The 25,558-nt window shown below is 40.0% G+C and overlaps 1 protein-coding gene across 3 annotated transcripts in view; it reads right to left on the reverse strand.

The window, feature by feature from the left end:
* SLC12A7 (solute carrier family 12 member 7) overlaps positions 1-25,558 on the reverse strand; it is a 96,799-nt gene that overhangs the window by 11,102 nt on the left and 60,139 nt on the right. For all 3 annotated transcript variants that reach the window (XM_081920030.1, XM_081920028.1, XM_081920029.1), the window contains exons 8-21: positions 23,927-24,138; positions 22,434-22,601; positions 17,266-17,364; positions 16,240-16,297; positions 15,729-15,903; positions 14,749-14,867; positions 12,882-12,980; positions 11,593-11,712; positions 10,218-10,322; positions 9,241-9,409; positions 4,337-4,532; positions 2,663-2,832; positions 2,010-2,141; positions 445-552 (exon numbers count right to left, since the gene is read on the reverse strand). In XM_081920030.1, coding sequence (XP_081776156.1) covers positions 445-552; positions 2,010-2,141; positions 2,663-2,832; positions 4,337-4,532; positions 9,241-9,409; positions 10,218-10,322; positions 11,593-11,712; positions 12,882-12,980; positions 14,749-14,867; positions 15,729-15,903; positions 16,240-16,297; positions 17,266-17,364; positions 22,434-22,601; positions 23,927-24,138 — 1,930 coding nt within the window. The remainder of the gene's footprint in view (positions 1-444; positions 553-2,009; positions 2,142-2,662; positions 2,833-4,336; positions 4,533-9,240; positions 9,410-10,217; positions 10,323-11,592; positions 11,713-12,881; positions 12,981-14,748; positions 14,868-15,728; positions 15,904-16,239; positions 16,298-17,265; positions 17,365-22,433; positions 22,602-23,926; positions 24,139-25,558) is intronic.

Below are 25,558 nucleotides of genomic sequence, written 5' to 3' on the forward strand. Positions count from 1 at the left end.
AAGAAAATTTGTCTGCTAATCCATTGTTAAAAAGTTGAAGAAGCCCGCTAACTAAAATGTTGATATAAGGGATTTGGAAGTCATAGGTTAGGCCTCCACTCTAGGTAGGGTAATTCTTGTTTCAAATCGGTGCTGTCCTTTAATGTTTTTAGTGAAAAAAATATTCTAAAGTCTTTTATTAGAACAAAAACTGTACTTTTTGTATTTCATAACCATTTCTGACCTTCACCTTCGTAAGCATGTACTTGTGGATTGAATCCTCTTTGATATAAATGGCACTGCTCTTGTAGGTAATAATAATAATAATAATAATAATAATAATAATAATAATAATAATAATTTTATGATTTATACCCCACCCATCTGGCTGACCTCATTAATTAGCACCAGAGTTTGGGTTTGATCATACATTATTTTTGAAAATAAGAAAATAAAATGGATTACCTCTCTTTCCCTTTCATTTTTAGAAAGCTGCATTTGCTTTAGCATCTGAGATCTCTGTTCCATCACAAGGGTCTTCTCATACGTAAATGCTGAAATATCATTTTCAAACTGGAAAAATAAATAAATGTTATTTGCAATAAAAATAAACCATATTCCAGAAGCCCTGATGTTTGGGTCAATCCCCTGAGACTACCCCAAAAGCAAAGAAAGAAAGAAAGAAAGATGATAAAAATAAAAAATGAAAATGAAAAAGGAAGCATTAAGTTAAAATTGCAATGAGGAATTCTGCTAATTTTTATTTAGATAGATGCAAACTGTCTATGTAGACCCTGATGATTTAACCGCCCCTCAAAATGGGAGAAGGGGGGGGCAACACATTCTTCCACTGTTCTGCTGCAACTTATCTTGCTGAAACATAAAGTTGCACATTTCCTCATTAAAAATATAGAGCTAATATACACTATGAAGATAATGGATTCTTGGACAAATATTAACTGGTTTACATATGCAGTTAAGTCCGCAATTTACGTGCATTTAACTCGTACACATTCAGCTTTATGCACTTGGCAATTTAAAAAAAAAAAGAAGGAGGAGGAAAGGGGAAGATATGGGGTGCGGTTCTGGGGAAATGACTTTGGCAAACCCATCTGCCATTGAACCCATTGTGTTTTGTCTATACATAATTGTGGCTTCACATGGGTTCCCCGGAATATAACTCCCAAGTAAGTTGTGGGCTTTCTGTAGTCATACTCTCATCCTCTGTCCCCTTTTCAGATGGATATACCGGTAAACACACATACTGCAACCTTATTCAACTAAATCCTCCAGTAGAGGGAGCTAAAATAGAGGCCAGTTTCCTCTCTGCTGGGACTACAGCCACAAACGATGAAAGTATTAGAGAAGAAAGGGTCCCTCAAGTCTAACTTGCACTGGTTGAAAAGACTGCCCACTCAGCCACAATTTGGCGACCTATTTGTGCAGCCAGATGTAAACTCTTAAAGGAGCATTCAGATTTCTACCAGGGTAGAAGAAAGAATAAATGGACACGATCAAGTCAGTTTAACTGCAGTGAGACACCTGTTTTAACTTTCCCACTGAAATCACTAGGATGTGAATATGCTTAGCCCTGACTGGATGATAACCTAATCTGGATCGGGAGTATATTAAGTGTCTTTCTTTTTTTTTTAAAGACACTGATTTAAAACGAAATATGTGCCATGGACAAAACAAATCAGAGCTTGGCTTTTTGTGCTGTCTGAACCCAGGCTCAAGATTTGTCTCCACAAACAAGCTTGAGTGGTGAGAGAAGAACAAATCTTGGTTATAGCTCAGGGTTCATTTGCATGAAACAAACCACATGAAGCAAACCCGAGGCACACACACACACACACACACACACACACACACAATTATGTGAGTTGCTTTGGGGCTCACTAAAAGCAGGCTGTTTTTTAAATTACACATAGGTATCTTTTCTCACAATGGACATCTTAAATAACGTTCCTCAGCTAAGGATAAACACAAACATTTAATGAAAGCTTAACTGGGTGCATCAAAAACCTTACCATTTCAACAACCTCGACCTCAGCATTAATTCGAAGATGGTACAAAAACATCTGGAGATCCTTTTTCATTTGAATACTATTGTCATCCATTTGAGCTACAGTAAAGATGCGCATTTTACATTTTCTCCAAACCTGTCAGTAGGAGAGAACATTTTTTTTTTACTAATGTGGAAGTGATTTCTCGTAACTTTATGGCCGGCAATGTACTGCTGCTGGTTCTTTACTGTGGTTTTCTGCTGTTAGCAGTGCTAACAGTGTAGCACTGCATTCCTGCCTAATGCCCATCTCTCATAAGCTTTCCACTACCAGAAGAAGTCCAACAAGAGGAAAGTGAGGAAGAAGACAGTGACTTCATGCACACAATCTCCAGCTTTTAGAACTTCTTTGTATGCAGATGGCTTCAGATGTTGCATTATGCTTACAGAAACACTTCTCAGTAAGAGAAAATCAGGTCTTCTGTTATACTCCAAAGGTTTATGACACAAAGAGATCCTGCACTGACTATATCTCATGTCCGGGCTACTTGTCGTTTTGTTTATGCAGAACTATCTGGATCCTTTATAGGATTTCACATGCAAAAGTTCCTAGCCTCAAAGAGCTTAACACTTGTTCATTTAAAAGCAAAGTTTCCCAAAGGAAAGAAAGGCTAGTACCTTGTGTTGTCGCAGCAGGAAAGGAAGCAACATCAACATGCCTCCGTCATGAACAATCCACCAGACATCTATGTTGCCCTCACTAAAACGCTCTTGATTCGTAGGGAAAGAGTCTATATTTTTGGCAACTAGAAGGGCTTGCTGTGCAGCCGTTGTTTCTCGAACAGTGTCTGAAAAAGGAAACAGGACTGCTGAAAACCACTATTGGTATTTTTAAAAACTTTTATCCTTGTTAGGAACCGAAGAAGCTGCCTTATACCAAGTTTGAACACTGGTCTGCTTAGCTCAGTAAGTATTGTCTACAATGACTGGAAGTAGCTTTCCAGCATTTGAAGCAGGAAGATCTCCTAACTCTACCTGGGGTTGAGTCTGGAATAGTCTGCAAGCAAAGCAGAATCTGTACCACTGAAGTTTGATTCTTGTCATGTTGGACATATTTAAGGTTTAATAAAAGTTTGAGCTGTATCTGTGCCACAGTGATGCACAAAATAATTAAATGTAGATAACCTGTACACTTTTATATGCCTGTTGTCTTTGTCCATGGAGTTGGTGCTGGATGAGACTCTTGAGAGTCCCATGGACTGCAAGAAGATCAAACCTCTCCATACTGAAGGAAATCAACCCTGAGTGCTCACTGGAAGGACAGATCCTGAAGCTGAGGCTCCAATACTTTGGCCACCTCATGAGAAGAGAAGACTCCCTGGAGAAGACCCTGATGTTGGGAAAGATGGAGGGCACAAGGAGAAGGGGACGACAGAGGACGAGATGGTTGGATAGTGTTTTCGAGGTTACCAGCATGAGTTTCACCAAACTGCGGGAGGCAGTGGAGGACAGAGGTGCCTGGCGTTCTCTGGTCCATGGGGTCACGAAGAGCCGGACACGACTAAACGACTAAACAACAACAACAGCAACCTGTACACTTTGCATAGTACAGAGACGTCCAACTAAGAGACTGTGATCTATTCACAGAATAAAAAACTGCCCCTTTTGGGGGTGGTTTAGGTCAAAGTTGTTGAGTTGTTTTTTTAGGTATAAAGGGTGAAACCAAAAGATTGCTAAGAAGACAGTCAGCCTCACAGTGAAAAAATTCATCCTCCGTTCTAGAGATCATTCAAGAATGGAGGGCGGGTTGGCAGGGACGGATGCTCTTTTGCCACCGCTAAGGAAAGGGAGCCAGTGATCGACTGTGATCTACCAAAACCTCCCAGGGATCTACCAATAGATTGTGATCGACAGTTTGGACATCCCTGGCATAGTACATTTTTTAAATAATTACTTGAGCCAGGGTTGACTGGCTTTTGTATTTTCAGAGGCCCATCCTTCACCCAAGGCACAAGAACATACAGGCGTTAAATAGCACTAGGCACAAGAAGAAAACTCTGCAAGACTCCACAGCACAATGGCCATGGAGTTAAACAGAAATCATCCAATGCTATTCCCTGGAAGTGATCCTACAGTTAGGAATGGAACACCATAAAACAGTGTGACAGCGCCACTCTAGGAGGACACTAAGGTCAATCTGTGAAATGCTCTTTTCAAAACCTCTATTTAAGGGCACTGTTTCATACTGGAAATTTTGAACATTCAGAGGTCAATTAGATGAATTTTTAGATGAAGTGTTACTATATTGCATGTTGCAAATATGATTTGTATAACTTGTACAGCCACACATACCAACAAAGTTTTTCCAAGAGAAAGGATTATCAGTATGCTTCCAGGACTGAGGCCATGCCATCAAGACTGTGTTATGCTTCATCCCTCCAAGGCCAGCAGATTGAATCAAATGGGAAATTCCATCTCTAACAGTGGATGATATCACAATCTGGCAAAATCCTTTGGTCCTCTCTGCTCCCATTAATGATCGAATATTCTGTAGGGGGAAAAGAGACATGAATACTTATAAACACTCATAACAGAGTATTAAAGCATGAAGCATTTCCTAAAATACTGTGGACAGTTCTATTAGGGTTTCTGCATTGTTCAGCTGCAAACATACAGGAAGGAAACTTAAGCAAGCAGGATTTCCGGCAATAAAATCAGGCTTCTCTTTTGAAATAAGGATTTCCTACTAAGTTATATTTCAGACATTTAAAACGTTATCTACCAAGTCACACAATTCTAACCAATTACAATGACTATTAAACTACTCCCAGAAATACCAGTTTGATATTTAACATTATTAAATAACAAGGTTAGAGGGAAAGTGTTAAATGAAACACTTAAAGGCCTAAAGTGAGAAAATGAATTACTGAACTAATTATCACCTTTTGTTATCTGGAAATTAGATTTACTACTTAAAAATAAGGTGCAAATCTATCCATTTTCATAAATAAGAGGAGAAGAATGGGAATAATTAGATATGCAATCTTCTTCTGTGATGTGGACTACTAATTACATATGGCACTGTATTCAACTAACTCATTTGCCCTAATAAAAACTAGTGCAAGGACTCCAGAGAATACAACAGGAATTTACCCCTTTCTCCCCCAGTGATCCCCAAATCTGCTTTAGAGGATTGGAGGAACCCCAAAACATATTTAGGGGGAGCATGGGGGGAGTGCAGGAGATTTCATTGCACAAGGAAAATCTGTGCTGATGGAACCTTAATAAGTCTTAGCTTCTAAAGCTAGAAAATCTGTACAGGCCAGAGGTATTCCTGGTTTTAAAGCTATCCTTGGCATGATTTGCATTTATTCTTGAATTATTTTAGCAATATATGTTGTATAGATAGGAACCCTGATGCTTCCCAGACAGACTCCCAAGAGAGGCTCACCTGGGGCCTTCTTCATGGCTTTTTGGTTATCTTTTTGTTATCTTAAGACACTGGGCTTCTAAGGTGTGGCTGGCCTTCCCTCCTCTGTGAGCTAAAAAGCTTTTATATTATGCTGTCTTTCCTTTTGTTCTTTTCATTTTACTTTTTTTGGCGTTGCTCAGAGAACGCGTTGCTGCACAACCTGTATGTATACAGTGTTTATTCAAAGTAAATAAAACTTTTATCTTTCCATTAGCAAGGGACAATGATAAAATTGTGTTCAGAATACAATAGAGTAACTGGTTTTTAAATAATCAAACTATTGTGATTAAAAATTCATCTCGGCAACCATTTACAAACCGCTGAGCCATCTCCTTTTGTTTCTGGGAATTACTCCAGGCAGACCTCTGAGCTTCAATACCTTGTTAAATATTAAGAGGGTGCTACATTTAAGTAAATGCTGACTTGCACAGGCCAAGAATAAAGCGCTCTGCTTTAAGCACTAAGCCACAAATGATCTTATGTTCATTCTAATTGCACATTGCAGTGCGAAGTCCGATTTCAAGCTCTGTCACTGCACGGAAGGAACTATTTTGAGTCTTCCTGGATACTGTTTTATTCAAAAACATTATGTTGACTTTTGGTGCTTAATACAAAAAAAAAGGTCAGTCTGCAATCACATAGGAGGTGCATTACAGTAGATGTAAAATAACGCAAACCTTTAATTTACACCGCACTTTGAATGAGAAAGCATGGGATACCCACACAAAAATTCTGCTTAAAGGTATTCTTGAAATAATTGGTAAACACAAAATTATATAAAATTATATAAGATCTGAGTCTTATTCATCCAGTTCTTTATGCAGTTCCTCTTGTCACGCTGAATACCCAATGGCACAAGGGCTGGAGGTGGGGCAAGAAGTAATGGAGTTACTTAGACCCAAAGTATGCCTAAGGTACCCAAAGGAGGAATGTCATGGAAGGAAAGCGGCCATAAAATCGTACATTCAAGAGCAACAAACCAATCAATATGAGAGGTGGGTCACTGAGTCACAGCATTCCTCTGCATTGTACTATCCAACTTCAAAGCTGGCCTGCTTAAATGTCACAGGGCACCCACAGCATGCAGAAGTTGTTCCCACTGGCTTACTGCTCTAGTTTCACAGGCAGCCTGCGCAGCCTCAAACCAGGCAAAAGGAGAATACTTCTAAGTGTAGTGGGGAACCCCACAGCCCATTGTGTCAGATGTCAGAAGGGCAGAACAAGTGAAGGTTGGAATGTGGAGGTTGTGCTTGCAAGAGAACCACAAGAGAATGACGTAACAACACATACGCAGGAGCTAATGCTGTAAACTGTTGAGGAATCAGGAAGGATGGAAAGATAAGAAAGTTGTTAGGCCTCGTGATTAAACCAGTATAAGCTAGTAGAAGGAAGTATTGCCATATAACTACCCATTTGCTTCCTCTTTGCTTGAAAAGTGTATAAATACTGCTGTTTGAAATACTTGGTGTGTGTCACTCCCTCATTTGGGGCAGGGACACAATGTATTACAATGCTTTTAACAAAAACATCCTGCTTGACTGACAACTGGTGCCTAGATTCTGTTGGCCGTTCCAGCCAGCCCAGGGTATCAGGCTTGAACCCTGATGTTTCCCAGACAGTATCTGCTCTTAAAGCTACTAATTAATAAGCAAATGTCTTTCCTGAACCCTACACCCCCATCCTAACCCAAGGGATTATAAGAAGGAATCAGAACTCCAGAGAAAGACAAAATGTGCTCAAAGTTCCTGTTGTAAGGATGGTTCCTTCTCAAAATCCCTCTCCGGGCTGGAGATGGGGAGAATTAATGGAACTACTGATTTTGCTTGTGCAGTGGCACAAATGTGTTGCAATCTTCCTCCCCACCCCACTCTAGGCATTGTGCAGACTACAGAGCATACACAGTTTGCTTAAGTTCTCAGTTTACATCTTCTTTTTCTTGCAGGCTTACGGGTGTGCAGCAGTACAAGGTTATAGACTGAAACTGCAGTGTAAAAAAGGCTCTTGACACAATTGCATCAGGATTCATTTTTATGCTACCGTTTAATCAATGCACACATATGCCAGTGCATATTGGTAACCTGCAAAAAACAAAGATTAAAAACTGTAAAGGGTACCAAAAAGGCAATGTTACCAATTCTAATATTAATTTTAGAAGTCCTCCAAGTTAAACCAGAAGCCAGCAGAACAGTACATTTGGCAGAGCAAACCTGCTCTTCCCTAATTTTCTCTTTTGCTTATTAAAGAAAGTCTGTCTTAGACTTACCCTCAAATATTCTATTAAAAAATAGATGGAACTGACAGTGATACAAATGTCTGGCTACTCAATGCTTGTGTTAACATTAGATTCCCCATTAGTGTACAGCTCTTCCAAAGATAATCTTAGTTCAGGCTGAAGATCTCTTTGTGAGCTTTTTAGAGCCAAGCTTACTTTTTGGAAGGACTTCACATTTCAAAAAATGAAACTAATGAAGAAAGAATTAGGACTGCCAAGCCATGTACTAATTACCCATTTCCTAGCGTCTTCATAAAATGAAGTGTAAAAAGCTTTGACTTCATGAATTGCTTTTCTTATTATTCTGTTAATTTTACAGTTGAAATCTGCAGGATTTCTGACACTTTGGGACTATATTTTGTAGCTATCTATCTCAACGAATATATTTGATGGAACCCTGACCTCAAATCCGATTGCAATCCCACCTTTCCAAGGCGTTAACGACCTTAGTAATGTGGGGCTCTTGATTATCCAACTCTAATCCAGGTTAACTGTACAGTGGTACCTTGGGTTACATACGCTTCAGGTTACATACGCTTCAGGTTACAGACTCCGCTAACCCAGAAATAGTACCTCGGGTTAAGAACTTTGCTTCAGGATGAGAACAGAAATTGTGCAGCAGCAGCATGGCAGCAGCAGCGTGAGGCCCCATTAGCTAAAGTGGTGCTTCAGGTTAAGAACAGTTTCAGGTTAAGAACGGACCTTCGGAACGAATTAAGTACTTAACCCAAGGTACCACTGTACTGTGTTTCTCCAACTCTGTAAGTCTTTTCGTATTCACCAAAGGAAACAGAAGACCAGTGCTGCTGATATGAGGATGTTGGTTTTATTAACTACCTTGTCTCCCCCTCAAAAAAAATATATCAGTTATAATAAGCGGCATTTACATGATTCTCTCACACAGCAGGCCAACCAATGTAAGGTCATGGTCTTGCATGAACATTATATACAAGTATTTATATAAATCATTAGAGAATATAATTCCAATCTATAGTAAATATCAAGTTGTCACTGATATCATCTTTGTAAAAATCCTTTTGATACATCATTAATTACAATGGATGCCGAGGCCAGAACATTTTAAAATCCCTTGGCTTTGGTTAATAGTTTGAGTCCACATGTTTTTCCTCCCTCGTACTCTCCTCCATTCATTTTTCAGCACTATCCCTGACTTGAGTATTGCACCTTAGTCCATATTAACTAACTAGCTTCAATCTCTAGCCCATGGTTTTTCTAAAAATAAATCATTTTCACTGCAGCATTTTCTAGATTTATATCACTAAAGCAATGACATAATATGATCATAAATAATCGCATTTGTAGTAATTAGATCCAACAAATGTCATCATTTAAGTGCACTTAAAGATCCAAAATATTTTGACTACCCTTTCCCAACATGCTTAAATATAGTCAAAATTACAGAATATATTATAGCAGAAAAATCAGTGCTTTTAAACCCAAGCTATTCATATTTGCAAATTTTATTACTGCAGCTGTGTTTTTAATACATACCTCCTCAGCCCTTTGAGCTTCTGTGAATTTATCCAAGTATATTCCTGGAAGGACAGATCCCACAATGGTCAGACCCTTCCCAGCCTTCAATTGAGAGGTGAAGGAAAGCAGCCGTGGGTGTTTTACCACCTGCTCTGAATCCAAGTTCAGAAGAACCAAGACTTGTGGCCTGAAGTAATACAGTAAGTAAGCAAGTAAGTAAGTAAAATAGCTGATAAAAAAGGTAAATGACCCCTGACAGTTAAGTCTAGTCGCAGACGACTTTGGGGTTAGTGAAATATATAATGCAGGATTATGACAACAATGGTGTGTGGGTGTGGGAGAGAGAGAGAGAGAGAGAGAGAGAGAGAGAGAGAGAGAGAGAAGAGAAAACCAGTTCCTGACATTCCATCACACTCTACTACAGAGATAACCAAATGTTGATTGACTGCAGCTTTCATAATCCTGGGCCAATGGCTATGCTGACTGAGGCTGATGGGAATTGCAAGTCCAACAATAAATGGAAGTCTACCCCTGCTCTTGAGGGTCCAAGAATACAGGATGGGACTATTTAGACAGCAGCAAGTTTTCATCTCAACAACTAGGGACACCAGGATCCGACTTAGCTCATGTCTGCTTAGAAAAGGGGTACCCAAACTTTTTTCAAAGAGGTCAGATTTGATGAAGTGAATTTTCGGGATGGCTGACCAAAGTTGTTGAGTTTTTTTTACAATTTTACCCCAAAGTTGTTGAGGCTTTTTTTTTTTTTTAGGATTGAAGTTGCTGAGCTTTTTTTAGGGTTTTACCCCAGGACATATACTGCCAAGGGGGGCAGATTAAATCTACCAGCGGGCCAGATTAGGCCCCCGAGATGGATTTTGGACATGCCTGGCTTAGAAGCAAGTTTACAAACTGAGTTTAATGGAGCTTACTTCCCATTATTAGGAATAGGATTGCAACTTTAATGGATTTATTAAATATAGTGCATTTAATTTTACCTCCAGTTTTTAGTATGAGGAGGACCCTGTTCAACCCGAAGCAAAGCGTAACGAGCAGCATTCAAGGACAATCCCCTGATTCCGTCTCCCCACTCTTTTTCAGCTCTTAAAAGAATAAATAAAAAGGAGAGTCAAAAAAATTTTATGTTTATGATAATACCTCTATTGTTTCGCTAAACATAAGATAATACACAAAAATATATTGGCTCTAGACTGACACAACTTTGCAATTACAGTTTATTTTAAAAAAACTATTCTGCCTGACTGTAAATCCATGAAAGAATATATGTGAACCACTGCTTTCATGTGGAAGTGTTTGAAACACAGTAAAGGTGAATTCATTTAAATGAAATCGTATGAGTAAGAGAACTTTTTACAAAACACCGGAAATTTAATTTATTTTGGTGGGTTTGGAATTAGATTATATTGGATGAAAGTAATAAATGAGAAAAATGAATTTTCTATTACTTTGCAGCCAATTTATATCCTCTTTAAGTCCTGGTCTATGTTTTAGTCTTTAGTAGATGATGAAGCAACTGGAATGGATGAACTGGGCTTCCAGATATAAGTGACAAAGACTTACATGACATAATCTGCCAGGAACTTTCATGCCTCACTGAAACAAATGGGGAGTTGCACAAGCACAGAGCATCATGTTCATGTCAAAAAGCTTGACCAGGACACGTTATTGATGTATTGCATCCTGAATCATCCCAATTTGATCCCACTCTAATAACTGTTCCTAGAGGGAGCACCTCTGCATATTCATATTAACTGGTTCCTTTTTCCACCGGTGCCCAGTTTGTGGAATAATTTCCTAGGTGGGCCATGTGCCATGCCAGCATGAGCCCTCCTATCCATAATTCATATATTTATAAATACGAGTCCAGGTGATGGGGTAGGGCTGGTGAACCCAATGATATATTTATTTATATTTACACAAATTTAAACAGGGTAAAGTAGCATCAACTTCAGTAGCTGGGTCATGTAACTACATATGCTGTCTCCCTATTCTCCTTACTGTAAAATCACAGAAGGACTTTGAAAAGCACACAAGAAATCTGAACATCACTGATTCATGTATTTCACAAACTCACATAACTGGGTAGCAGTTAAATGGCATTTATGTAAGGTTATGTAAACAATATCTTTAATTAAACCTCCACGTTTCTAGCCCAGAAAATTGCTGAAAACCCCAACAAGATATGGAAAACACACATACTTTTCCTATAGAAGTTGATGGGGGGGTATTCGTTTTTTGGGGTGAAATTTAATAGAAGTTATACAGATATGCAAGGAAGTGCAGGAAAAATGTACCCTTTTAATTTATTGTTTGAGCAACTACACTGAAGATCAGATAAATGTGTATTCTTACCCTCTATATTCTATGTATTTGTAAATGCAACCTGCTATTAGCATGGCTACCAAAGCATAGTACCAAGAGCAAATGAACATCAAGGCAAGGCACAAACTCATCCCCAAGAATGAGAGAGTCCTAAAAGAAACACATAACACAAGTTGTTAACATTCATGTTGTACAAGTAGATCTCTATATATACACAAATACACACACAAATATATGAGTCACCCCAGATATGGAGGGGGGGGGGGAGAAAGAAAAACAGGCAGGTGGGTGGCATATTCCTGTTTTTTCCATTTTCCTGCCCCAATCTCCCTGTACTAAATGAATTATGAAATGTACAATACAACCCACTAGTGTTTTAACAATGCCATATTTTCCTGCATAGTTGTAGCCACCACATAATAGTCACACCCTATTTTTTCACTCCAAAAATTCATTGTGTAATTGTTGTGTTGTAACTTCTGAGGCTCTGTTAAGCCTCAGGCCCCTTCCTTTCCTTCTCCAGCTGCCACCGCCTTTGGTCCCCTCGTACCTCGTCATCTCAGCCATGAGCTCTTAGGCCGCCTGGGCTTAGCTGACTCATAGCAAATGGTCAAGAACAGCCACGGGGCTGCTCTGGGACATGCAAACCAAGAAGGGGAAGCAGTGGGTGAGCAAAAACCTTCACCGTCTGTCTGCGCCCCCTTTCCTGCCCCCCAGCAGAACCTTCAGGCACCTCTAGGGGAGGAGGAGGGTCTCCAGAGGGCAAATGGCCTGGGGTCTCAGTGGGATGAGAGGCTGAGATGCTCGCCCCTGAACCTCTTTTGGAAAGCCTGTGCTCTGGCATGGGGCTTTTCTTGTAAGTGAAAATGGCATTAAAAAGGTGACAATTATGCTATGACAAGAGCTCAGTAAATAAATCCAGTTTCTCATTTGCTTCGCTCTGCACATGAATAACTGGCCAAATGTGTGGGGGAAACCCTTTCTAATTTTCTTTACATTCTAATTTGTCCCATGAAATCTATTACTCATGCCTATACTCTGTTTAACAGAAGCTATCTTTGTGTTCTTGTTTGCATTTATCTACCCTCCTGTTCTTCTATAGACTAATAGGAAACAACTGAATAACCAACACAGAAATCCATTTTTCTTTCCATTGTTTCTTATAGGTATTTTGTGTTCTCTTGCAGCTTTCTTGCATGCCTACACACATACATACACAACTCAATACAATTTCTACTAAGCCGAAAAAGACCATAGTACTATAAAACAAATGCTTGTTTTCTCTTTCAAAAAATAAATTTGTAAAGAACATGCCGTACCAGTGATAATACTTGAAACGAGGTCTCCAATTTGGTGTACGGAGCAGAGTTTGAACTGCACATGCCAAGTTCACAAACAGATAGCACATAAGGAAAAACCTACAAAAGAAAAATATATTTACAATTGACATGAGTATCACCACCCACTCTAATCTTGGGGACAGAGATAGCTGGAACAGAGGTAGTTAGGTTAAAGGAAAAGGAGGGGGAAAAGGTGACACAGACAAAGTGATAAAGTTCACTTAAGGATACAACCGGCTGGCCTCATAGCCTGTATTCAAGGACTGAGGCAGATGACTCACATAACTCCCTATGCTGAATTACAGTCATACCTCGGGTTACAGACGCTTCAGCTTGCACGTTTTTGGGTTATGCACCGCGCCGAACCTTGATGTACCAGAACGGGCAACTTCCGGGTTTCGGCAATCGCGCTTTGTGCATGTGCAGACCTGGCGCTGCAGGTTGCGAACGTGCCTCCCGCACGGATCACATTCGCAACCCGAGCATCCACTGTATTTCAAAAGTGCAGGGTTGTCCAAAACATACCACAACAACTGGGCTTGGAGGGGTGAAGGAAGTTGTAGTCCTACAACAAATTCCATCTACATCTTGGACCAGGGATGGACAAACTTTTCTGGGTTGGGGGCGTTGCTTTTGGGAAGTGGTTGGAGGCCAGATATAGCAGTGGGCAGGCAAAAGTGGACAGATAACCTCTCTCTCTCCTCTCGCCTCTTCTCTTCTTTCCTTCGCCTCCATCCATCATCATCATATTCTCTCTCTCTCTCTCTCTCTCTCTCTCTCTCTCTCACACACACACACACACACACACACTTTATATATGGCAAGGATATGAATTTTTCTTTTTTTGCTTATAGGCCAGAGTCTCAACTCGCCATTCTTTGAGGGGTAAATTTGACAGGTGGGCAAGGACTTCAAAGCACAGTACATGGCTGTTTGCAAAAGGGCTTTCCAACATTCAGTGGGCAGCAGGGAGCCTAGAGATGCTACAAGGGTTGCCTGCATGTGTCCTATAGTAATATAATACACTTTAGTTAGGGAAGAATAGCCCATTACACTTGTCATCAGGCTACTGCTAAAAATGGCCTCACTGTGCCAGGCAACATAACATGAAATAACACTTACTCCAGCCTAGGATTTAGCAAGTCATTTGGCAACTCACTGTGAATTGATGGAATTTCATAAAGAGAAGCAGGAAAGCTCCCTTCCCCTGCTCCTTTGCCACCCAAACTTATCTGCTAACCATGGAAGAAGAAAAGGTCCTTCTTCTGCTTGATGAAAGGCTTTTGGTTTTTTTACTTGCTTGCTAAAAGGCTAGTCGTCTATGTTTCCACGCCGGCTGCAGTGGCTTCCCTTTTCTCTCTTTTGATGCAGCTACAACTTTCTTCACTTTCTCATTCCTCTCCCACTGCCTGTTGCAAAATTCTTCTACTTGGCTTTTTATCAAAACTTTTTCCGTTATCTTGTAAACTTTAATTCCCTTGATCTTTTCAAATTACTGTTTTCCAAATGGTTGCATACTATGTTAACTTCTGTTAACTTCTAAATGCCTTCACTGTAGCACCTTCTTATCAAATCTTTTCCCCATCTACGTCCCTTTGTTCTCACTTCACCCCTATAGTGCCCTCATACTCTGTAACTACAAGACTGCATGCTCTCTTTCCTGACTACCCATTCTAATTTGCAAGTCTCTTACAAGTCACTCAAACTCTCTGCATCAAAATCCGTGCAAGCATCATAAATTAAACAGTAACTGTAATATTACTACTACCACTACTACTACTACTACTACTTATTATTTCAAAATAAATTACAACAATATAGGTAAAACCTATATACACATGCTTACATGGAAAGGATTGGAGCTACACTGTCCAGGGAAGCTATGAGAATGCCTATCTCACAAATCAACGCAGTGAGAAGCAAAGCCCATGTCGGTTCTCCATTTGCTTTTCCATGACCAAATACCTTTTAAAAAAAGAAAAAGGAGAAAAAATAAACACACAAAGGATTAATGCTTTAATCTATCTGAAGTACATATGTTTCAAAAATGCATGGCATGAACGTAATGTAAGTGAATATTACAGGGCCCCATGTAAAGAGTCAAACTATTATTTGTTACACACAAACCTTAAGCAGCATAAATCAAATGGAGCTTAATGTTTTCCCCTCAGTTGCATATGTTAGCAGAACACAGTCACATCTGCACCATACAATTAAAGCATAATGATCCCCCGAAAAAAAATTATATATATATATTTATAATAATTTTTATTAAGGCTTTACATTACAAAAAATGAAGAAAAAAAACAGAAAAAATATCCAACAAAAATTGTTAAAAACAATCAATCTTTCCATCTCCTTATTTTTCATTTACTTGTTTCTCGGACCTCCTCATACCACCCTTTTTTGTATTCCAAATCAAATTATTAGTTCAACAATTTCTTTCCCTCTTTTTGCTACCCAGATCTTATTCTTAAATTATTACAATCTTAGATTTTTACTTATATAAACCCATTTTTTCATATTCTTTTAACCCATCACAGCTAGAAACCACTTAGTTCCAATTGAAAAAAAATTATAGGAACTGTAGTTCACCCCTCACACAGCTACAATTCACAACACACTTAACAAACCACAGCTGTGGGTGTGACACACCTTAGAAATATTACATCAACTCACACCTATCACAACAGCAAGGGAAGTCATATATACATCACTACAGCTAAAACTGAGAGGCTGAGATTGGGCTACCCAACAGATTTTGGGGGGGGGGGGGTTTAAATCAAAATTGTAAAAGCACTGAAAATTTTGAAGGCAAAAACTCACTTGAAGAAATGGTACTATGCCATCTCTTGCGATTGCCTGTAGCAGCCGGGGAGCACCAGTGAGGCTCTGGAGACCAGCACCACATGTGGAAAAGAATGAGCCAATCACAATGACCCACGGAGAGGGCCATGCCAACGTACCAATCACCAGGTTTCCATTAACTGCTTGTCCAAATCTTGTGGAGAAAGATCATATGCAACAACAAGGAAGAAACGTTAAGTAACTTATACAAATATCAGTCTGCTTCTCTCCACCCCCCCCCCCCACACACAAAAAAGATTTAGGGCTATGTTATTTCTAGAAAGACATGCATTGGCAACATGGACATGCACGCAGGATGAATAAAAGTGCAACTTAAAGCAGGCAACTGATATCCATTTCAAATTATCTTGAATTACCTATACCAGCGTCTGCAATATACACTTCCCAATCTCACATTTTCATCTACTAAAACTGGTATGGATAGGAAGCCTTTGAAATTATGTAGCAAAACCCTCCCACTGTTACGTACTTGTCTCTCAAGACGACTCCTTCTATACAGGCTCCAAAAAGTACTATGCAGGACAAATCTGCAATTAAGACTCAAGGAACTTTAAAGGAACATAAATTGGAAAAGGGGGGGAACAGAAGGTCCACAAGAACACCTGGAAAGCATTAGAACAGAGGTCAGCAAACTTTTTCAGCAGGGGGCCAGTCCACTGTCCCTCAGACCTTGTGGGGGGCCAGACTATATTTTGGGGGAAAATATGAATGAATTCCTATGCCCCACAAATAACCCAGAGATGCATTTTAAATAAAAGGACACATTCTACTCATGTAAAAACACGCTGATTCCCGGACCGTCTGCGGGCCGGATTGAGAAGGCAATTGGGCTGGATCCAGCCCCCGGGCCTTAGTTTGCCTAACCATGCATTAGAAGAACAGCACACATTACTGCACACCCCAAAGAAGCTAAGCACTGATTTCTTTGGGAAAGGTTTTAACTTCCACATTGAATTTGGCAGAGTATTTAAACTTTGACTGTACCATATTCTGTTTCTATACCTAAAATAAATTTTAAAAAATCAGAATAGAAAAAGAAGGGAGATATTCCCTCCAAAGATTCACGTTTTTGCTTTATTATTTGCTGCATTACAGCTTATTATTTTCATATATCTCTGGTTAAATTTAATGTTATAAAACAAATACTATAATGGTTCACATGTTTCCATTTATAATAGTACAAAGCTCTTATATGTATCTACCAATATTAATGCTGCGAATCCCATCGGTTTTATCAGTCAGTCAGAATGAGGTGTAGCTTCTAAATAAACTAATACGAGATGTACTGTTCCTGGAGAAGTGGCTTATGCTTTCTGCTTAAAGGTTCATCAAATCCCAACAAGCCTACTCATACTGAAAATAAAATATTTAGGATTCCCTCATAATCACATTTTACTATCATATGTCAGCCACCTGTGCATTCTCAAAACAAAAACCTAATTAAACAAACCAAGAATATGAAATCTAGACCCCGCAAATTGCATTAAAAGGATACAGATAAATGATGTTGTTAAAATGGCCAGAATTGTTCCAGTTGGAATAGCTTTTTGAGCATCCCGAAGATCCCCTGACCTGTTTGAACCTGCCATAATGCCTAAAATACATACAGAAATAGAAAAAAATGGGATGTCATCTAGTTTCTGATTATTCCAGTTATATTAAGTTGATAGATGCAACCTGTCATTAAAGCAACAACCATAACATACTACTACCAGAACAAGCAAAGGACTATATCTGGTCAATCACACCTTTAGCAGAGAGCTGGAAAGGGAGAAGGGAAGGGAATAACAACTTCAAGACTTGGTGGAGACTATTAAGAAGGTCTGCATATGATGATCCTTCAAGAGTCAAATGTTCCAAAAGTCCTTTCCAACTGCCAGCTCTACAAACAGTCACAGTGGCTGCGTTTGCACATCACATTAAACCAAAACTTAGCACAGATATGCAAATTTGCTGGCTCCCAAGGAGGAAGCTGCAGCTGCTTTGCCTCTCCCTGGGCTTTTTAGAGAAATAGCTAAGCTAAGGGATGGCTTATCACATTGCCTGAACCTGGGATTGTGGGCAAGGTGTCCTCCTTAACCAAAACCACAAGACACACTTTGCCTATAGCTCATGATTAGGTAGGAGAACTTAACTATGATCTCAGCTTCAGACAACATGCTGAGCTGCTGCCCTGTGCTGACCTAAAGAGTCTAGAAAGAATCAAACAGATTCAAACTCCCCATTGGGAGTCAGTGCAGTCGTGGTAAACCATACTCTCACATACTCTGTATGTGAGAACCCTGTCAATGTCAATACACTGGTCATAGTCACATACAATGCTAAACAAAACCATGGCTTAGCATGAACATTCTGGGGAGAAGCTCATAACTGCTTTGTTCCTTCCCAACCCTTCTAGCTCAGTGCAGCGCATACCTAAGCCAAGTTTTGGCTTAGTGTGCAGTTCAAATGTGGGGTTGTGGTTAAGCTCTCCCCTCCTTAACCAAAAGCTGTAGTCAAAGTTTGTTTTTGGCCACATCTTGCAGTGATCCAAAGGCTCCCATGCCTAATCAATGAGGCTGCTAGACAGAAAATGGTCTTCTCTGTTTAGAAAATTAGTTCAGGCTATGTATTAGGAGAAATACTGTGCTTTTCACATTTTGCTGAGCCTAGAAAGGTTCAGAAGGCTTTTGGACTATTGGGTAAAGGCTGGAAAAGTCATGGACTACTGAAGAAAAAGATGCCTAAGGATAGATAATATTCCTTTACATGTCATTTTTATTTTTATTTTCTCAACCTTTTTCTTTCCCTCACTATCTGTTTTCTTTATTTTTGATATCTGGTCTTGGCTACAAAGTGTATAAATATAATATTAATAAAATTATTATTTTTTAAAAGATAATTAGTTAATGATTAGTTTACTAATGCTGCAAATGTATTTTTATAAATTCATTTTTTAAAGAAAAATGTTTTTCTATGTATTATGGTTTTCCAATAATAAAGAGAATAATAAATTCCAAAACCAGCAGCAGAAAAGTACTGGTAGAAGCAGAAAATATCTTTTAGTGCAAATATAAATTTAGGATTAAAGAACTGTGTTTTGAGAACAATATTTGGTGATACTCAAATACAGAAACTATAATTAGCTGTAGTCAATGTCTCTTTTGTGGACACAGACATATGAACATAATAACGACCTTGTTTGATACATTATACAGCCCAGGCTACCTGTTGGAACTGAGAGAAGAATATATTTTAATCATATTATGAGGCAAAACTACACTGTAGCAAACTTCTAGCAACAAGTCTGCAATCCATTCTGGCAAGGCTAAGAAGCAACCCCTAAAGGCTTGCCAAAATGAATGTTTCTTCACTATTTTACAAGCAAGCTTCACTCCTGGAGAAAAGACATATAAACCAAAAGGTTCAAAACAAAGTCTACCTCTATACTTTGAAAAAGGTGAAGAAAAGTGTTATGACCATAAAGGAAAAAGCGAAGATGTCAGTACAAAAGTTCAGCTTGTGCTGTACAAGAGACTTCTATGGAAGAGTTCCAGCAATACTCTTCAGCCAATTAGCTAATATCAGGACATGGATGACCTTAGCAAATGTATTATGTCCCAATAGTATTCATTACATGAGAGAACAAGTTCGGACAGCTTCTTCCATTTCTTGCAGGAATCAAAGCAACACAAAGGAAGACAAAGCCCTTATTTTTATAGACATGGAAAGAGATGCCAACAAAATTCCAGTTCATTCCCTGTTTTGGCAGTCATACTAAAATAATATGCTCTATCTCATCTGCAGGACTTGTTCATATTGCATACCCAAAAATACTTCTCTCACGCCAAAAAACCCTAAATACTGAATATAAGATTTTTACAGACACACAAATTCTTATTTCTTTGTTCTTACTAAATTAAACGCTTCACTCTGAATTACGCATTTGAATTCTGAGTATCTGAACTCAAGGCACTGTGTTACAGTGGTTCCAGTTCTACCTCCAGGACTAAGTCCAGAGAACAGGATTGGGAGAGTCCCCCTTCAGCCCCCTGGGGGTTGTGCTGTGAGGTGCTGCAAGGAACAATTCTTTCTCTAATGGTCAATACACTGGTGACACACAGCTCTATTTCTCCATGACATCTGAATCACAGGATATTGTGTGGGCCCTGGACTGGTGTCTGAACAATAGATGAGTGAAAAGGAACCATTGGTTCCTACCTGAAAGGTAGTTCTTGATGCTGATAGAAGTTCTTCAATCTGAGATTGCAGTATCACCTTGTGATGAAGGCAGGAAATAACAATTTAGGGAAGTAGAATGCTCCCAGCATGCAGTTGCGTCCTCACTAAGCTCTACCAAGTCAGTCTAGGAGGAACAACATTGCCTAAAATGTAGGAAACCCACTTCCTTTAAAAAAAAAAAAACCTACGGAAAAAATAGTACTTTAGAATTACCTAAAGCCAGAAAACTATTAATAATAACTACCCATCAGATATGAGCCCAATGCTTCTATCTCTGTTGCTAGTGAAGCTCATTAATCCAGGAAATACTAAATGCTCCAGATGTAGGGTGGGAAATTGGTAGCAACCTAATTATTGGCAAAGGACCTGCTTCAGGACCCTCTGACCAAATGGTGCTTCAGCTGAAGCATACCTGCCTGTCTTATAAGGGTCTACTGAATGAGTTTAGTGGCCGCTCTGCACTGACAGAAAAGGCAGTGGAAGCAGCTGCTGTGCTCATTGAGTGAGTAGTTATCCCGGCTGGCACAGGCAGTATCTGAGATTCATTGGCTGGGGAGATAAAAGCCCTACTCCATCTAGTTTTGAGACTACAATTCCCATAATTCCTGACCACTGGTCCTGCTAGCTAGGGATCATGGGAGTTGTAGGCCAAAAACATCTGGAGGGCTGAGGTTGAGGAAGCCTGATCTAGATGATGTTGAATTAGTTACTTTCTTACCTAAGTAAGAAGGAAGAAATGAGACAAAATAATGGCCATTAATCTAAAGCCCTATACCCTTTAAGGTCCTGTGGACATCTGTGGAATGCCTCATCAGTTCCAGATGGTGAGCAGCAGACAGACAAAAGGTGGGCAGGACTAATTACTGCTTTCTATGAAATTTAGATGCAACTTTCAAGAAAGGTCTCTTCTTGCCTCCATGAAAAATACAGAGGTGCTTTGCAGCAGAGAGGGTGAGCGTTCTACTTCCTAAATTGTTGTTTTCTGCCTTCAACGCAGACACATGGCTCACTGCATCCAAACGTAGACAACAACCAGCTCCTCCACCTCAGGAGATCTCATTTGTAACAGTCACATCAGTTTGGGCAAAGTCATGCCAAAGTCATCTTTCTGGTTTGCCATCTTGAATCAAAACAGCATCCAGTATCAAAACAAAGATGAAGACTGCTGCCTCCATCTCAGGAGCTCTCATACCAAGCTGGGTGACAATATTTTGAGAGGCATCCACATCAACACAGTTGTGATCTGTTACACCAAAACGGGCAATAGTACCTTCAGAGTCATCCAATTATGTGCAGTTTGGACCTGTAGCACCAAATTGGGCAAAGTCACATGAAACTGGGTGATATTTTCAGCAGCATCTATATCAGTGCAGTTTGAGCCCGTCACACCAAACTGGGCAAAGTCGTGTTTTGGTCCGCTATCTTAATTCACAATGGCACCTGGCATCCAAATGTCAGTGAAGACCACCCCAACAACCTCAGGAACCCTCATGTAGAGTTTAATGATACCAACTCGACTGGTGTCTGAACCCATAGAGAACAGGCGGGCAGACAAATATACAGACAGACCATTTTCCAAAATATATAGTAAATTTTTGTAAACCATTTAGGTTGTTGTTTTTCTTTTAACCAATAAAGAAGTAGATACATTTTGTTAAGTAATAAAGAAATTATGTGAGTAGCGGAACAGAACTGAAGGCCTTAACTGAACAGCCTCACATACCACTGAATCTCTGACCTGGATAGCTCGGTTCAGTTAGGAACCCCAAGGAAAAATTGTTATGTGCCTCTCCTCTTACTCCCATTCCAGGAAGCCATGCAATGTCTTAAGAGCTCCAGGGACCTGAAGGTTCAGCTAACTGCAGCTCCACATAGCATCTGACCCCAGGAAGCCCTGACAATCTGATGCCAAAGACAATCTCTGTCTCCTTTTCTCACACTCCAAGGCACTTCTCTTTCTTATTTCATCTCTGTTCCCTCCTTCCCATTTTTTTTAGTTAACCTCACTGCTGCTAACAGCACACACTTAACTCTCCATATACCAATAAGGCTGTACATATCTGCCTAGCATCTCTTGCCACCCATCTGCAGATAAGCTGTCAGTATTATCTGAATGTTGCTTGCTTAACCACTATTTTTTGTTCTGTAATAATCTCCACATTGCCACAATCTTTCTATTTTGCAATGAAGTAGTACATTCTTTGATTCTCAATTCTTGACTGTTGTCGGATTATCCCATGTGTTAGTAACATTACTGTGTCTAAACTAAATATCTCATTATAAGTGCTGGCAGAAAAGACATTTACATGCACTTTTTTTTACATGTATGTGCAACTAGGACACATAGAGCTGAGTTAGGCAAATTAAATCCAATATGCAATTCTAATCAATACACAGAGAATCACTTCAGTTGTGAGAGAGAGAAAGGGGGGGGGACTATACCTGTCACAGATGGAAAATAAATTCCTACTAGCATGGTGAAATAGGTCATGATATCCGAATACACATAGTATTTAATTTTCTCATCTGTCTCTTCTAAAACAGGAACTGATGGCTGATCCTGTTTCTCCACAAATGCGAATTTGTCTCCATATACACTCCACAAATTATCTGGTGAGGAATAAGAACAAAAGTTTACTCACTCGGGCCAGCTTCTAAACATATATGAACACTAACTCATGCAAATCATTCACTCCTCCTCAAAATACGGTTCTCTTATCGATAAGAAAACCTTATTTGTTTTGAACACCTGAAGTTTCTGGGATATTACTTATCCCAGAATGAAGATGTTTATTAGGCTTATAACAAAAAAGTGTGATGAATGTATTCCGCATCCTGCTGAAGTCAGCAGTAAAGCATTTGCTAAGTGTAAATGGAACAGGATTTCAAGTCAAGGCAGGGCTGGGGCACACTGGGCTTGAAAAATGTAATATGTAAAATAAACAGGTAATTTTCACTTGTAAAACTGGCAACGCTGATCTGTACGGCCAATAATTTGTGTTCTTTTTCTTTTTCTTTTCATTTTCATGAGAAAGTGCATATTATGTGGCACAAATAAATCATTCTGACAAATCTGCATAAAAGTAATGAAATGGACTGCAATGGAAAAAAGGTCCTGAGGATACTCCTTGCAAGGATACTAGTTTGTCAAAATAAAAATAATTTTAAAAAATAGACTAATATAAATAAATAAGAATAAAAATGTGCACCCCACCACCGAGACCATTCCATTGTATCCATCCAACCTCCCAAAATTTCAACACCTCTTGCAATGGTTTGACCCCCTTCCGTTTCAACAGTACAAATTCTACAAACACCTTCCATATCTCCTCAAAATCATTTCTCCTGCATATTCCCCGCCTTACCTTAATGTCACACATTAATTTATCATTAATAGCTACATCCCACACCTCTTTATACCATTCTTCCATTTTATATTCTGCTTGCCCCATCCGCTTTCTAACTATAATCATTCGTGCAGCTGTCAATAAATTTGTGAGTAGGTCCTTCGTAGCCTGCTATGAAGGATATTAATTAGTCTAGGGCAGTGTTTCTCATCCTAGCGCCTCCAGATGTTTTTGGCCTACAACTCCCATCATCCCTAGCTAGCAAGACCAGTGGTCAGGGATGATGGGAATTGTAGTTCAAAAACAGCCCAAGGTTGGGAAACACTGGTCTAGGGCCAGCACTGAACTAAGGACCAGTTCATATGGGAAGTGTCATCTGCACATGCACAAGCAACCCTGCCAAACTGGGCAATCGCAACAGTCTGAAGAGAATGTGTTTGGGCAGCAGTAAGTACAAACTGATGCTAAATAGAGCAGGAGTTAAAAGGCTTCCTTACTATACTCCTATCGGTAGAAAACATTTGGATTACCTAGTTTCCGCACGTGTGGTTAAAGGCGCAGTTGTCACTTCACAAGATGTAAACTCACCAAGTAAGACTCCGCTTGCGACTCCTGGAATCCCCTGGATTTCTGTGACGTTGTTTAGAATGAAATATTCATCACAGGAGGCATTTAACAGTGGGCTACCGCAGAAATTTTCCCACAGCTTGGTAGTCACTGTCATATTGTTTTCTTCATAATATTTGACACAAGGAAATTCAGTATCTCTTACTAATGTACGATTTCCAAGCAGGCAAACGCTAGAACACAAAATAAAAAATCAATCAAATGCTACATGTGGTTTAACAAATTTTTATCATTTGATTTAACAAGTATGTTCAAGCTAGGATAACTGTAGTTATATAGTAAAGTCAAGAATGCTGCCCCATTTGGGGAAAATGTATTTTTCCCCTAGCAGAGAATATGCATTTTGAAAAATAAAGACTTTTTAGAAACATGCATGTTCTCACTTCCACTTTAGTACCTGCCTGTTCATCAGTACATGTGTTCAACAATTAATGAAGTCATGTAAAGAAGCAAGTTACCGTATTTTCCGCCCCATAGGATGCACTTTTTCCCCTCCAAAAATGAAGGTGAAATGTGTGTGCGTCCTATGGGGCGAATGCAGGCTTTCGCTGAAGCTTGGAGAGCGAGAGGCATCGGTGCGCACCGACCCCTCTCGCTCTCCAGGCTTCAGGAAGCTATCCGCCAGGCTTGTAAGGGAGGTCCCGCCGAGCGTGCGAGGCTTGGGGCGGCAGCCTGTCGCCCGAAGCACGGGGAGTCTTGCGCCCCCGGTGGGACCTCCCACCGGGCGCACGAGGCTTGGGGCGGCAACCTGCACCCTGAAGCACACGGAGCCCTCCGGAGGCTGCCCTGTGCTTCGGGCAGGTGTGCGCAAGGCTTGGGGCGGCAGCCGTGGCTGTGGGGGGAAATAATTTTTTTTTATTCATTTCCCTCCCCCAAAAAACGAGGTGCGTCCTATGGGCCGGTGCGCCCTATAGGACGAAAAATACGGTAAGTGAGTGATGTCTGGCACAAAACCTACATTTAAGTGCACATGAGTATATTTGCACAGAGGTATTTAGCCTGCCCTTCTAAGGAAAGGCATTTCCTCAGAAGGCTTACAAGTGGTTAAAAATCACATCAAAAAAACCACCATCATCAAGAAAAACACAGCAGAGAAAGGAGTAACATATGATAAAATACAACAGGCTGTATCCAACAACATGGCAGTTCCACTCACACAACAAATTACTTTGCGGACAATGGAACTTCCTCTCCCTCTCCTGCCCCTTCAAGCCCTCCACACACTCACTAAAGCTGCTCTGGAGGATTAGGGGATCCTCTGGAGCAGATTGTGGGGGCACAGGGGAGAGGACAAGAAATGGTAGTCCCACTGTGCAAGCAGAACTCCACTCGTGTGGCACTGTCTTCAAATAAAGGATCGGCTGGCTGGGCCTGCTGGAATAAGAAGTCTTCATCAACTGGCAGAAGACAACTAGAGAGGAAACCACCCCAACTGTCCCCATGATGGGAGCATCAAGCTATTCCTTTCTCTCAGTCCCTGCCAAGCTCTCCAGATTCAGCTTAGAGTGTCTCCCAGTGACACTAATAAAGGACATATGAGTTTGGGAAGGTTCTGATGACTCAGGGGGCTCACCGAGTTCAGGAATTCAATTT

Source organism: Podarcis melisellensis (genome assembly GCF_964234715.1).
Source record: "Podarcis melisellensis genome assembly, chromosome: 7".
In the NCBI taxonomy this organism is placed as follows: domain Eukaryota; kingdom Metazoa; phylum Chordata; class Lepidosauria; order Squamata; family Lacertidae; genus Podarcis; species Podarcis melisellensis.